Consider the following 15,804-nt stretch of genomic DNA (forward strand, 5'->3'; position numbering starts at 1 on the left):
TGGCATGCTGACGCCTTAAGAGTTCCCTTCACTGGAACTAAGGGCCAAGCCCAACCTCTGAAAAACAACCTTAAACAATAATCCTCCCTCTGCCAAATGATCTAGACCAGTGCACACAGCAAGGTCCATAAAGAGATGGATGAGCGAGTTTGGGGTGGAGGAACTTGACTGGCCTGCACAAAGTCCTGACCTCAACCTGATAGAACACCTTTGGGATAAATAAAAGTGGAGACTGTGAGCCAGGCCTACTCGTCCAACATCAGAGCCTGACCTCACAAATGCGCTTCTGGAAGAATGGTCAAACATTCCCATAGACACACTAAACCTTGTGGACAGCCTTCCCAGGGGAGTTGAAGCTGTTATAGCTGCAAAGGGTGGGCTAACTCAATATTGAACCCTACGGACTAAGACCGGAAATGCCATTAAAGTTTATGTGCATGTAAAGGCAGGAGCCCCAATACTTTGGGTAGTATAGTGTACCTTTATATCAGTTAATGTTGCTCATAGTAATACAATCCAAAATAAGCTGTCACACCAGTATGTGTTGTACATTAATATTTATTTTAGGAAAACAAAAATACATTTTCACATTGTTATCTTTTTAAAGATGCAAAGTAAAGTAATGCAACAAATCGGATATTATTAAAGTAGTATCAAATCCTCAGTAGTTTTTGGCCTACCACATTGAGCACAGTAAAACAAACATTCCCCAGTACACCATTTGTTAAAATTCTTACCCCAGCACTTGCAATTTAGAACTTTTCAATGCCCCTGGCTCCTGCTCTGTCAGTGCAAATTCCCTGAACTTCCATTCTTCACAAAAAAAACATTAACAGTGGACAATGTAGTCCCAAGTTAACTTGAAGAATGTAGGGTAGAGCAGGAGAGTGCCTCCCCATCCTAAGCTATCTGGCTGTGTGTTTATATTGATGTACACAGTGTAGGGAGACACAACACTACTCCCTGCATGCAAGGGTGACTCCATATAATACTGAAGGGGAAAGGAGCCACCATGAAACCTGGGGCAATGGTCATGGCGCCAGCTTAGACTAGAATATAGACAAGGTTAAAGAAGTTGCATACTCTGTAAGCGATTAAATCAGCTGCTGAAAGTCCATAAAAACTAAAGGCTTTTATCACTTTAAAGACTTTAACATTTTTGGGAGGGTGCAAGCAAACTGAAAAAAAAAACACCAATTGCAGCCTCACTGTGCCCCATAAAATGCAGCCTCTGTGCCCATCATACAGCCTCTGTGCCCATCTTATGCAGCCTGTGCCCGTCATATGCAGCTTCTGCCCATCATATGCAGCCTGTGTCCATCTTATGCAGCCTGTGTCCATCTTATGCAGCCTGTGTCCATCTTATGCCGCCTGTGCCCAACATATGCAGCCTGTGTCCATCTTTTTCAGCTTCTGCCCATCATATGCAGCCTGTGCCCATCATATGTAGCTACTGTACCCATCTTATGCAGCCTGTGCCCAACATATGCAGCCTATGTTCCCATCATATGCAGCTTCTGCCCATCATATGTAGCCTGTGTCCATCTTATGTAGCCTCTGTGCCCATCATATGCAGCCTTTGTGCCCATCAAATGCAGCCTGTGCCCATCATACAGCCTCTGTGCCCATAACATGTAGCCTGTGCCCATAATTTGCAGCTTCTGTGTCCATCTTATGCAGCCTGTGTCCATCTTATGCCGCCTGTGTCCATCTTATGTAGCCTGTGCCCGTCATATGCAGCTTCTGCCCATCATATGCAGCCTGTGTCCATCATATGCAGCCTGTGTCCATCATATGCAGCCTGTGTCCATCATATGCAGCCTGTGCCCATCATATGTAGCTACTGTACCCATCTTATGCAGCCTGTGCCCAACATATGCAGCCTATGTTCCCATCATATGCAGCTTCTGCCCATCATATGTAGCCTGTGCCCATCAAATGCAGCCTCTTTCCCCATCAAATGCAGCCTGTGCCCATCATATACAGCCTCTGTGTTCATTATATGCAGCATCTGTGCCATCTTATGCAGCTCCTGTCATATGCAGCATGTGCCCGTCATATGCAGCATGTGCCCGTCATATGTAGCCTGTGCCAGTTATATGCAGCCTGTGCCCAACATATGCAGCCACTGTGACCCCCCCCCCTCTTGCCCGCCATCAGACCAGCACTTACCCCATCCTGGTGACAGCAGTGAGCTGGGGGATGGGCAGGTGACAGCTCCTACATCCCGTTCGTCTCCTCCTCCATTCTGGGCTCTGGGTACTCTCCTCCTGTGTCAGTATTGGCTGCAGAGGAGTCCGATCCCCCAGCTTCCTCCTCTTCCTCCAGCTTCCTCCAAAGCTCCGAGCATCCGATTGGATGCCCCTGCAATTTGGCCAATCGGGAAACGGGTCTCAATGACCTACCTCCTGTTTGGCGGGGAGGCGATGTGGTCTAAAAATAGCAAAAATGTATTCGCTATGGTCACATAACAGATTGGGATCAGGGCGCACTCTCTGAGCCTGAGCATACCCTTTTTTGAAGCTTATTAGAGCTTTAGGCTCTAATTAGGTGCTTAAAAAAAAAACACCCCCGCCCATGCTTTCATAGTAGTTCATGCTTTCGGCGTCCTGAAAGGGGCTGGGTGCATGAATCGGGGGTGGTGGCAGGGATAAGGGGGTGGCACCCGTGTGCACACAATGCATGGGCCGCCTCTGTTTAAGGTCATAGTAAACCCAAATATCTATCACCCCTTGTATAGTTAGGGCACACCAACAGCCACATATGTATATACACCGTGCTGTTTATACCCCCCCCCCCTTCTTTCTCCTTAGGTCATGTAATCACTGTCCCAATTTTCAAATGGAAGGGGTGGAGCTATACATCACATGTCCTGTAACATCGCTTTAGCTATTAGTCTTTCCCCTTCCATACCATTTGAAATGGAATGCGCTGTCAGTCAAGCATCTAATCCGCAGGGGGCAGAGCACATCTCTAATTGACATGTAGCACTCAACCCCAAAAGGGCCAATGATTTTGTCCCAGGTTCTCTGCCGACTAGTGCAGCAGCAACCAGGCAAACAGCAACATTTACTCCGTAAACAGTCTAGGGGCTGTCTTTTTAACGTTTATTGCAAATTAACTTGAATGGGGCTTATGGAAGCTGTGGGATTCTCCAGAACATTGAACAAGAATGTGAGGACACTCTTCTGTTTGCAGCTAATTCTTAACACAGTCCCTACAGCAGTAAGATATAAAGTGGGCAGCAATAGGACACCATGGTCAATGTTCCAGGCCAAGCAAGATTCAATATTAGTGCTCCAGGGATTAACAGCAGCAACGATCACTAAAATCCTTCTCTCAGGTCTGTACTCAGTGTCCGTGGGACTTGGACAGTCTCCTCAGTGAAACCTTCAGAAACCTTCAGACCAGATCCTCAATGAAACCCCTCTTTTAGCTCTCAAGGAATTTGCAGCAGAATAGGACCCCCCAGCTATGCACAGCTGGGACATCAATGAGACTAATAGGATCTTCAGCTGGACTGCCAGGAAGGGCAGTATTGTTAATACGGTGGAATGTTTTTGTACAGGTCATTTTTTCTCAGAGAATGGGTGCGGGAACTCCCCCTTTCCAAGTCACCCCTTGTCTCCACCCCCACCCACCTCTGAGCACCGTTCCTTGGTTCCATCCCCTACCCACCTCCCAAGACCACCCCTTTTAGAGAATACAGTAACATTTGTAGCACTAATTTGTATAGAACGTGTTAATGATAACAAGAAAACCAGTAAAATAGACCCCCTGCAGCCAGAAACAATAGATCCCCCTAGCAACAATGGACCACCTACAAGAAAATACCAACCCCCCTAGCTCAACAATAGACCCCTGGCAGCAACAACAGACCTCCTCCCTTAACAGTAGATCCCTCCCAGCAATAACTGACCCCCCAGCAACATAAGACCCATCCCCCAAGCAACAATAGACCCTCTCCTCCTTCAAAAATAGATCCCCCAGCAGCCAGCATCAACAGACCCTGCAGCACGCCCCTGCACCCCTTGCCATTACATACATTCAGTCATGGGGGTGCCGGAACTGTGTTTCTCTGCGTTCCTGCTGAACAAAGTCCTGATTTTTAAGAATAGCAGCAATCTTTCAGCGGTTTCACATTTATTTGAAGAAGCGTGCGATGCTCTAAAGTGTAAATTGTTACACTCCACATTCCTGGTCTGTGACTTGAGTGCTAAATGCAGTTCACAGCGTGATCAATGAATCAAGAGACATAGTCTGATGAAGCAGCATGGTTCAATCTTTCCAGTGTTCACAAGTTTTATAACATCAGGGTTAGTTTGTGACAAATTGGGCTGGCTGGATCTTGAAGACGAGCTTTTTGCTGAGAGTGGTCCAGGGTTGTGGCATTTGTGTTCTGTCTGGAGCACAGTTCTTGCTCAATTGCCTATTAACTTTTGTAAGGATGGAGAGGATGTCCTCACCTCTAGGAGACAAGAAAAGTGAAAATAAAGGTAAAAAAAAAAAAAAATGTATATATGAAATAATAATAATTTGTACTCACAGATTTTAAGCTGTAAAATACTGTGTGATCAGCTTCAGTTTATAAGTTTTATAAAGCTCTGGACAGCCCTTAAATACCCTTTACTTTCAGTCTGGGGCTACAAAACACAATGCTTTTAGTGGGCTTCATCGAGGCTTTAAGCTTGGTTAACATTATAATCAGTGCTATCTGGTTCTCCAAATGGAGCAATCCTTAGGGGTATAGTCTGTTGCTGTAATAGCTGGATGGTGATGTACAGTATCCATAGATTGGGTGGTTGTAAAAGAAAGGGGTATTATCCACTTCAATACTGGGCACTTATACACCTTCCTGCCCAGATCGATTTTCAACTTTCAGCGCTTTTGCACTTTGAATGACAATTTCGTGGTCATACACCACTGTATCCAAACAAATTTTTTATCATTTTGTTTCCACAAATAGAACTTTCTTTTGGTGGCATTTGATCACCTCTGGGATTTTTATTTTCTGCTAAACAAATAAAAAAAAGACTGAAAATTTTGAAAACTAATTTTTTTTTGTTTCTGTTAAAAAACTTTGAAAATAAGTACGTTTTCTCCTTCACTGATGGGGCTGCACTGACGGGCACTGATAAGGTGGCACTGATAGGTGGCACTGATATGCAGCACTGATGGGTACACATAGGTGGCACTGAAAGGCGGCATGGATGGGCACTGATGGGCGGCATGGATGGGCACTGGTAGGTGGCACTGATGTACATTAATTGATGGTACAGATGGATGCCAATCAGTGCCAAACAATAATGCCTGCCAATCAGTGATGTCTATTGTGGCCACTGGTATCCATTGTGGGCACTGATTGGTATCCCTGGTGGTCTAGGGTGACATACCTGGTGGTGACATCCCTGGTGGTTCTAGTGGCATCCCTGGTGGTCCAGTGTGGGCATCCTGGGGGGAGGGCTGCACTGATATTCAATCAGCACAGACTCCCCCCTGTCAGAGGAGCAGCCGATTGGCTCTCCTCTACTCGTGTCTGACAGACGCGATTGAGGAAAAGCCAATCAACGGCTCTTCCTGTTTACACTGTGATCAGCTGTGATTAGACACGGCTGATCATGTGGTAAAGAGCCTCCTTCAGAGACTCTTTACCTAGATCGGTGTTGTGGTGTGTCAGACTGACACATTGCAACAACGATTGCCGCAATGCACACCCCCGGGGCACACAGCAGCTTGATATCCTGGCGACGTCCTATGACGTCCGGTCAGGTATTGAAACCACTTTGCCGCTGTTATTTTGCTATATGGAGGGCAGTAAATGGTTAAGGGTTAAAAAGGAAAGCAACCATCCTTTAGAGTGTGTCCAGAACTCTGCAAGACATGTAAGGAAAAAACAGGGAGGGGGAGGCGCCATCCTGAGTGTAGTATTAAAATGATGATTTTATTAGGATGAGATTAAAAACACTTACAAGGTGATAGAAGATGCATGCTTGTTAAAGTAAAGTGCAGTCCTGGCATTCCACATGGCTCTGTGGGTCCCATCGCTGTTCCGGATAGGTGGAAAGGATTGGACAGCTGACTGAAATGGATCACAGTGTTTTTCCTGGAACCAGGAAGCTCCCTAGAAACACTGTGATCAATTCCAGCCAGCTGCCCAATCCTTTCTGGCTATCCAGAACCGCAGTGGGACCCTCAGAGCCATGTGGAATGCCAAGTGTTTTTAGTCTAATCCTATTAAAATCATTATTTTAATACTACACTCAGGTTGGCGCCTTCCCCTTCCTGTTTTTTCCTTAAAGGGGTTGCAAACCCTCATTTTAAATTTTTAAATTTTTTTAAAATAACAAACATATCATACTTACCTCCACTGTGCAGTTTGTTTTGAACAGAATGGCCACAATCCTCGTCTTGTGGGGTCTCCCAACAGTGCTCACGGCTCCTCCCTGCATTGGGAAACCCCCTAGGAGAAGCGCTATCCCTGGGGGTTACCGTTCGGGCGCACGCTCCAGAGTCCAGCATTTGCGTCCATAGACACAGAATGCCGGACTCGGTCCTGCCCCCAGCACCCGCACCCAAGAGCCAATGGCTGCACTGCTATCAATCTATACATTTAAGAGCCTAGAACCCCAACCAGAGAGGGTGTGCACGTCTCACACGTAGGAACAAACGGGCTCAGGTGATTAAAACTTGGGTGACAGAAGTTTTTTTCCCCCTTAATGCATAGGATGCATTTAGGTGAAAAAAAAGAACACGAGGGTTTAAAGCTTTGTTATAGAGTTAAAGGGTGCTTTAAAATGCAGCTATATTCATATGTTAACATACTATACCTCTGTGATAACAGAGTTGTTGGCATGGTTAAAGTGGTGTTGCCACCAAAAAATAAAAAAGTGTTTAAAATTCTAAAATAAATAAATAAATAAATAATTGGGAAAAAATAATTTTTTACTCACCTCTAAATACCTGTTGCTAGGGGGTCCCTCGTAGTCTTCCTTCTTCCTTTCCCGGGCTGGTGACATCACTTCCACTCGCGCCGCACAATCATCTGGGACCTGTCACGTGTCCCAGATGACTGTGCGGCGTATCATGGTGCACAGTCATCTGGGACACGTGACAGGTCCCAGATGACTGTGCGGCATATCACGGCGCCCTGCGCCGCTCGCACATGGGCAGTGGGTGCCCGGCTGTGGGGGGGCTTCATTCCCCCGCATCGCTGGACCCTGGGACAGGTAAGTGTCCGATTATTAAAAGTCAGCAGCTGCAGTATTTGTAGCTGCTGACTTTTTTATTTTTTTTATTTTTTTAGGGGCACCCCACTTTAAGTATTGTGCAATAAAGCACTCAGACTGTCTTCTGCCATGTTTGTTTGGCAGCCCTTCCATAAATATAAAATGACTGACACTATCTTATCTATACAGAGCACGCTAACCTGACTTGCTCAAGCAGTATTTGGTTCCTTGGCTTAGCTCACAAAGCGCATCTTGGCCTACTATGGGCTTTAATGTTTATATCTAACAAGCAGTAAAAGAGATCACAACATAGTAGAGATACAGGATTAATCGTCAAGAATCACAATTTTTTTCCCCTTGTGATCTTGACTAAGGCCTCATGCACACGAGACGCAGATGAAACCTCTGTTAAAAAAAAGCTGAAACGCGCGTTTAGAAATGCGCGTTTTGCCGCGTTTGCATGCCGCGTTTAGACGCGTTTAGACGCGTTTGCGTTTAAACGCGTTTATAAAGATAACATCATGTAGACCCTCCCCAAGCTCTCAAAGCATTTTTTTTAACTATTTCTGCTATTTTGATCAGAGTGAGCAGCAGCAGCATAGAGAGCAGTTGTACACTTGCATTTGCCGTGTCACTTGCCACGGCACCTGCCACAAGTTGTGGATTGTCCACTTGCCACGTCACTTGCCACAAGTTGGGGATTGTCCACTTGCCACATCACCTGCCACGTCACCTGCCACAAATTGTGGATTGTCCACTTGCCACGTCACTTGCCACATCACCTGCCTCGTCACTTGCCACGAGATGTGGATTGTCCACTTTCCACGTCATCTGCCATGCCACCTGCCACAAGCTGTGGATTGTCCACTTGCCACGTCACTTGCCACAAGTTGGGGATTGTCCACTTGCCACATCACCTGCCACGTCACCTGCCACAAATTGTGGATTGTCCACTTGCCACGTCACTTGCCACATCACCTGCCTCGTCACTTGCCACGAGATGTGGATTGTCCACTTTCCACGTCATCTGCCATGCCACCTGCCACAAGCTGTGGATTGTCCACTTGCCACGTCACCAGCCACATCACCTGCCACAAGTTGTGGATTGTCCACTTGTCACGTGACTTGCCACATCACCTGCCACGTCACTTGCCACATCACCTGCCACAAGTTGTGAATTGTCTACTTGCCGCGTCACTTGCCACATCACCTGCCACGTCACTTGCCACATCACCTGCCACAAGTTGTGGATTGTTCACTTGCCACGTCACCTGCCACGTCACCTGCCACAAGTTGTGGATTGTCCACTTGCCACGTCACTTGCCACAAGCTGTGGATTGTCCACTTGCCACATCACTTGCCACGTCACCTGCCACGTCACTTGCCACTTCACCTGCCACAAGTTGTGGATTGTCCACTTGCCACGTCACTTGCCACAAGCTGTGGATTGTCCACTTGCCACATCACTTGCCACGTCACCTGCCACGTCACTTGCCACGTCACCTGCCACAAGTTTTGGATTGTCCACTTGCCACGTCACTTGCCACATCAGCTGCCACGTCACTTGCCACGAGATGTGGATTGTCCACTTTCCACGTCATCTGCCATGCCACCTGCCACAAGCTGTGGATTGTCCACTTGCCACGTCACCAGCCACATCACCTGCCACAAGTTGTGGATTGTCCACTTGCCACGTGACTTGCCACATCACCTGCCACGTCACTTGCCACATCACCTGCCACAAGTTGTGGATTGTCTACTTGCCGCGTCACTTGCCACTTCACCTGCCACGTCACTTGCCACGTCACCTGCCACAAGTTGTGGATTGTCCACTTGCCACGTCACTTGCCACAAGCTGTGGATTGTCCACTTGCCACATCACTTGCCACGTCACCTGCCACGTCACTTGCCACGTCACCTGCCACAAGTTTTGGATTGTCCGCTTGCCACGTCACTTGCCACGTCAGCTGCCACGTCACTTGCCACATCACCTGCCACGTCACCTGCCACAAGTTGTGGATTGTCCACTTGCCACGTCACTTGCCACATCACCTGCCACGTCACTTGCCACGAGATGTGGATTGTCCACTTGCCATGTCACTTGCCACGTCACCTGCCACGTCAGCTGCCACGTCACTTGCCACAAGATGTGGATTGTCCACTTGTCACATCACCTGCCACATCACTTGCCACATCACCTGCCACGTCACCTGCCACAAGTTGTGGATTGTCCACTTGCCACGTCACTTGCCACATCACCTGCCACGTCACTTGCCACAAGATGTGGATTGTCCACTTTCCACGTCACCTGCCATGCCATCTGCCACAAGTTGTGGATTGTCCACTTACCACGTCACCAGCCACATCACCTGCCACAAGTTGTGGATTGTCCACTTGCCACACCACTTTCCACGTCACCTGCCACGTCACCTGCCACAAGATGTGGATTGTCCACTTGCCACGTCACCAGCCACATCACCTGCCACAAGTTGTGGATTGTCCACTTGCCACGTCACCTGACACAAGTTGTGGATTGTCCACTCGCCACATCCCCTGCCACAAGTGGATTGTCCACTTGCCACGTCACTTGCCACGTCCCCTGCCACAAGTGGATTGTCCACTTGCCACGTCACTTGCCACGTCACCTGCCACAAGTTATGGATTGTCCACTTGCCACGTCACATGCCAGTCACCTGCCACAAGTTGTTGATTTTCCACTTGCCACGTCACCTGCCAGGTCACTTGCCGCGTCACCTGCCAGGTCACTTGCCGCGTCACCTGCCACAAGTTGTGGATTGTCCACTTTCCACGTCACTTGCCACTTCACCTGCCACGTCACTTGCCACAAGTTGTGGATTGTCCACTTGCCACATCACTTGCCACAAGTTTTGGATTGTCTACTTGCCGCGTCACTTGCCACATCACCTGCCACGTCACTTGCCACGTCACCTGCCACAAGTTGTGGATTGTTCACTTGCCACGTCACCTGCCACGTCACCTGCCACAAGTTGTGGATTGTCCACTTGCCACGTCACTTGCCACAAGCTGTGGATTGTCCACTTGCCACATCACTTGCCACGTCACCTGCCACGTCACTTGCCACGTCACCTGCCACAAGTTGTGGATTGTCCACTTGCCACGTCACTTGCCACAAGCTGTGGATTGTCCACTTGCCACATCACTTGCCACGTCACCTGCCACGTCACTTGCCACGTCACCTGCCACAAGTTTTGGATTGTCCACTTGCCACGTCACTTGCCACATCAGCTGCCACGTCACTTGCCACGAGATGTGGATTGTCCACTTTCCACGTCATCTGCCATGCCACCTGCCACAAGCTGTGGATTGTCCACTTGCCACGTCACCAGCCACATCACCTGCCACAAGTTGTGGATTGTCCACTTGCCACGTGACTTGCCACATCACCTGCCACGTCACTTGCCACATCACCTGCCACAAGTTGTGGATTGTCTACTTGCCGCGTCACTTGCCACTTCACCTGCCACGTCACTTGCCACAAGTTGTGGATTGTCCACTTGCCACGTCACTTGCCACAAGCTGTGGATTGTCCACTTGCCACATCACTTGCCACGTCACCTGCCACGTCACTTGCCACGTCACCTGCCACAAGTTTTGGATTGTCCGCTTGCCACGTCACTTGCCACGTCAGCTGCCACGTCACTTGCCACATCACCTGCCACGTCACCTGCCACAAGTTGTGGATTGTCCACTTGCCACGTCACTTGCCACATCACCTGCCACGTCACTTGCCACGAGATGTGGATTGTCCACTTGCCATGTCACTTGCCACGTCACCTGCCACATCAGCTGCCACGTCACTTGCCACAAGATGTGGATTGTCCACTTGTCACATCACCTGCCACATCACTTGCCACATCACCTGCCACGTCACCTGCCACAAGTTGTGGATTGTCCACTTGCCACGTCACTTGCCACATCACCTGCCACGTCACTTGCCACAAGATGTGGATTGTCCACTTTCCACGTCACCTGCCATGCCATCTGCCACAAGTTGTGGATTGTCCACTTACCACGTCACCAGCCACATCACCTGCCACAAGTTGTGGATTGTCCACTTGCCACACCACTTTCCACGTCACCTGCCACGTCACCTGCCACAAGATGTGGATTGTCCACTTGCCACGTCACCAGCCACATCACCTGCCACAAGTTGTGGATTGTCCACTTGCCACGTCACCTGACACAAGTTGTGGATTGTCCACTCGCCACATCCCCTGCCACAAGTGGATTGTCCACTTGCCACGTCCCCTGCCACAAGTGGATTGTCCACTTGCCACGTCACTTGCCACATCACCTGCCACAAGTTATGGATTGTCCACTTGCCACGTCACATGCCAGTCACCTGCCACAAGTTGTTGATTTTCCACTTGCCACGTCACCTGCCAGGTCACTTGCCGCGTCACCTGCCAGGTCACTTGCCGCGTCACCTGCCACAAGTTGTGGATTGTCCACTTTCCACGTCACTTGCCACTTCACCTGCCACGTCACTTGCCACAAGTTGTGGATTGTCCACTTGCCACATCACTTGCCACCTGCCATGTCACTTGCCACAAGTTGTGGATTGTCCACTTGCAATTGCAATTGTTTAAAATATTTTTCTAATGGTTTTTCATCATTTGCAATCATTTTTGGGATTTTTAATGTAAAAAAAAGGTCACCTTTAAAAACGCATATAAACGCAAACGCGGCTAAACGCGGGTGCCGCGTTTAGCCGCGTTTTGCGTCTGAAACGCAGAAATTTTTGTTTCTGAACGCATTTTTTTGCTTCTGGAAAAACGAGATTAAACGCAACTGCATATAAACGGAAAAAAATGAGACTGTGTGCATGGACACATAGGATAACATTGAATGAGTTCAGGTGCAGTTGAAAAAACTGTCCAACTGCATCTGAACGCGCGTTTAACTGCGTCTCGTGTGCATGAGGCCTAAAGTGTTTCAGTTTCTTGCTATGCAAAGAATTCTCTCTGCTCTTCTGAAGCCACAGCCATCAAAAGAAAGGAAGAGAAAAACTGGGCAGTCTGCCAAAAATCATAACATTTTTTATCAGTTGAACTTAAATATAAACATTGTAACAATTTGTCAATGGAATAGACTATGTGTAAGTGAAAAAAGTTTAACCACTTAAACACTAAACCTTTTTTCTGACATTTGTTGGTTTCATTTTTTTTTGCTAGAAAATTACGTAGAACCCCCAAAAATTTTATATATATATACATATATATATATATATATATATATATATATATATATATATATATACCCTGTTTCCCCGAAAATAAGACCTAGCGTGATTGTCGGTGATGGCTGCAATATAAGCCCTACCCCCCAAATAAGCCCTAGTTAAAGCGCTTATTTTTGGGGAAACAGGGTAGGGCTTATTTGGGGGGTAGGGCTTATATTTGCAGCCATCACTGTCAATCACGCTAGGTCTTATTTTCGGGGATACAGGGTATATATATAAATATAAATATGTTTAAGATTTTACCTCGTGGGAATTGTGGTCTTTTTATTCTAAGCAATAAAATTGTGATTCTTATTTTGCCCAGAATCGTGCAGCTCTACAACATAGACATCAAAGTTGGGGCTTTAGTCAGTTTTGTATCAGCCTACACGGGCCTGAGATTTACACTGGAACACTGCAGAACTGACATCACTGCTGCTATAGAAAATATGAAGAGGAGCTGTAAATTAAATACCTCTGTTGTGCACTTTAAAGATGCACTTCTCCACAGTGCCTATAGCTACAGAGGTGGATAAGGAATGTTTTTAAAGCTATTTTACTGCTTGTTCTGAATATGTAAACACTCTAATGTGCATAGTTTAGGTACAGGTTCACATTAACTTCCACAGTCACTCTCCTTGTAGACCATATGTCTATGGTCACTAAATATGTGGGTACAAGTTACACCTTAAAGCTGAATTCCAGTTATCCATGATTTTGGATAGTTTAATTGGTCCACATTGGACCAATGTAAGTATGTATGCATATGTCATACCTGGCCTATCCCCATGATAGCTGGAAATCATGGGGATCGGCCAGGTATGACACACGCATACTTACATTAGTCCAATGTAGAATAATGTAATTGCGTGAAAATACGCATACCAGGATTTCAGTTTAAGTGCCATTCCAGTGGGGTCCCTGTGGTAGCTGGAAATCCCTGTAGTAGGCATGACTACTGCAGTGACCTTCCCTAGTTTTCCCATCCCGTGCTGAGCAGCTGCCCTGCTGCATCTTGAACACATGAGGTCGCTCGCTCAGCACAGGCACAATTCAGGCTATACAGGCATATCTTGACAGCCACCTAATATAAAAATACAGCAGAAAAGTGGCCTCTCTGAGCTGGCTCACATACCTAGTACATGATCCATGTGCTCACCGTCCTGCCTATGCTGTGATTCATTACAGCACAAACCGATCAGCAGGTCTTGGCCAATGGTTGACCGCCGGGTCCCGCCAATTTGGCTCAGTGATTCACAGAACAGAGCTCTATGATTTTAAACAAGACAGAGCTCCATTCACCAACATGGGATCTTTTTTTAACAAGATCTTTAGTAAAAGCAGCACATATTACACATAATATACATTGTTAGGCACACAGATAACCCCTTAATCTAGATGTTAACCCCTTGCCAGCAAGTGTCATCAATACAGAGACAATGTACAGTATTAGCACTGATCACTGTATTAGTGTCACTATTGAAGTCAGTGTCAGTTAGCGTACCCCCCAGCCAGCGTCAGCTGGTGGCAGATTCCCCACGACACTATCACAGTCCCACTATAAATCGCTGATCAGCGCCATTACTAGTATAAAATAAAAATTAAACAAAAAATCCAGTATATATACCACAGTTTGTAGATGCAATAACTTTCACGCAAGCAAAATATACACTTACTGGATTTTTTTTTTTACTTTACCATAGACTACACTTTGGCTTACATTTATGAAGAAATTAGATTTTTTTTTATTGGATATATTTTACAGCAGAACGTAAAAGATCATTTTTGAAAAAAAATTTCAGTCATTTTCATTTATATTATAAAAATAAAACCCCCAGTGGTGATCAAATACAACCAAAAAAAAAAGCTCTTTTTGTATGAAAAAATGGCCTGGTCAATGGTCATGGAGGGGGTAAAACCTTCTGGAGGACAAGTGGTTATATATAGAATTTTCTCAATGAATGCAAAGCATTCTCTGACTGGATGAGATGGAGATTGTGGCACCATAGCCCCACCTCTCCACCTCGTGCAGCTTGGAGATCACTGTGGTAGCAGTGCCTACTACAGTGATTTCCACAGGGATCCCAGAGGTATAGCGCATACATACTTACATTGGTCCAAGATAAAGAAAAATTTGCCATGCCTAGACTTTAGCTTAAATTTAAACCTGCAGTGTGTCACTGAAATATTGTGGGAATCTGTGGCACCATGGTGAAATCAGCAAGTTTTCAGTACCTGATCTTATGCACTCATTGTAAGATTAATAACAGATAGAATAAGGTAAATTTGTATGCTTTTATTTAAATGCATTTGCAAGCAGCATAAGTATCTGAATTCAACTTAGTATCCACCTCTTACAGTCCCTGTGTAGCAGAGCTCAGACTGGGAATTGAGAGGAAGCACAAGGAGCCAATGAGTTCTGCTGTGCTTATGTGCCAACAAGGAGCATGTGGATAGGAGAAGAGAGCAGAGTGACAGAGAGATGAATTCATCATTGTGCTACATCAATTTATACTGTCCAGGCTCAGTGAGGGACAAAATCTGTAAATATGACTTAACTGCAGCAGATAAAAATCAGGTCTTCTCTAGAAGCCTTACACACACACACACACACACACACACACACACACACACACACACACACACACACACACACACACACACAAACACACACACACAAACACACACACACACACACACACACACACACACACACACACAAACACACACACACACGTCTATCTTATTTAACTTCAAAATTTTTACTCATAATATGTACTGTATTGTTATCAATAACATATTTTAAAAAAGAAAAAAAAATCAGGTCTTCTCAGACAGTACTGTGTTGTGTAAAAGAGCTTTGTACATTTCATGACCGAATGGACAGAAATATAAATACTTTGGCAGGTAAAACAGCTCCCAAATATGTATTTCATATGTGTATTGGCCCTTTGCCTGGAGTTCTACCTAACAAAATAAGTACTTGGGAAAATATGTAGGCTGTGACTGATGAAACTATTAGTTGCCTGTCTATTGGGTTCATTCAAAGGATGCAGATCAAGATTTCAGACTTCACTATCACTTCATTACAGTAGCTGCCTGCATGTTCCTAGGTGTCTTGCAGGGATGTGCAGTGAGGTCAGCGTCTGGTGAGGCACTGGCTAGTATCATAGCCAGATACACACAGGTTACATATGCTGCAATCAGAGCGAGAGCAATAATTCTAGCACTAGACATCTTCTGTAACTCTAAAGTAAGTAGTAGTAAGTATATACAAATAATTATTATATATTATTTTTAAGAAAATGTACTATA

At 46.2% G+C, this 15,804-nt stretch overlaps 1 protein-coding gene across 4 annotated transcripts in view; it reads right to left on the bottom strand.

The window, feature by feature from the left end:
* Positions 1-542: 542 nt before the first annotated feature.
* The window catches only part of LOC143924347 (caspase-8-like), a 105,092-nt gene continuing 89,830 nt past the window's right edge, over positions 543-15,804 (bottom strand). For all 4 annotated transcript variants that reach the window (XM_077448621.1, XM_077448623.1, XM_077448622.1 and 1 more), the window contains one exon: positions 543-4,468. In XM_077448621.1, the coding sequence (XP_077304747.1) occupies positions 4,318-4,468 (151 nt within the window). In that variant the 3' untranslated portion in view covers positions 543-4,317. The remainder of the gene's footprint in view (positions 4,469-15,804) is intronic.

This window comes from Lithobates pipiens, unplaced genomic scaffold, assembly GCF_037356315.1.
Source record: "Lithobates pipiens isolate NorthernLeopardFrog02 unplaced genomic scaffold, aLitPip1_a1.2 Scaffold_22, whole genome shotgun sequence".
NCBI classification, from domain to species: Eukaryota; Metazoa; Chordata; class Amphibia; order Anura; family Ranidae; genus Lithobates; species Lithobates pipiens.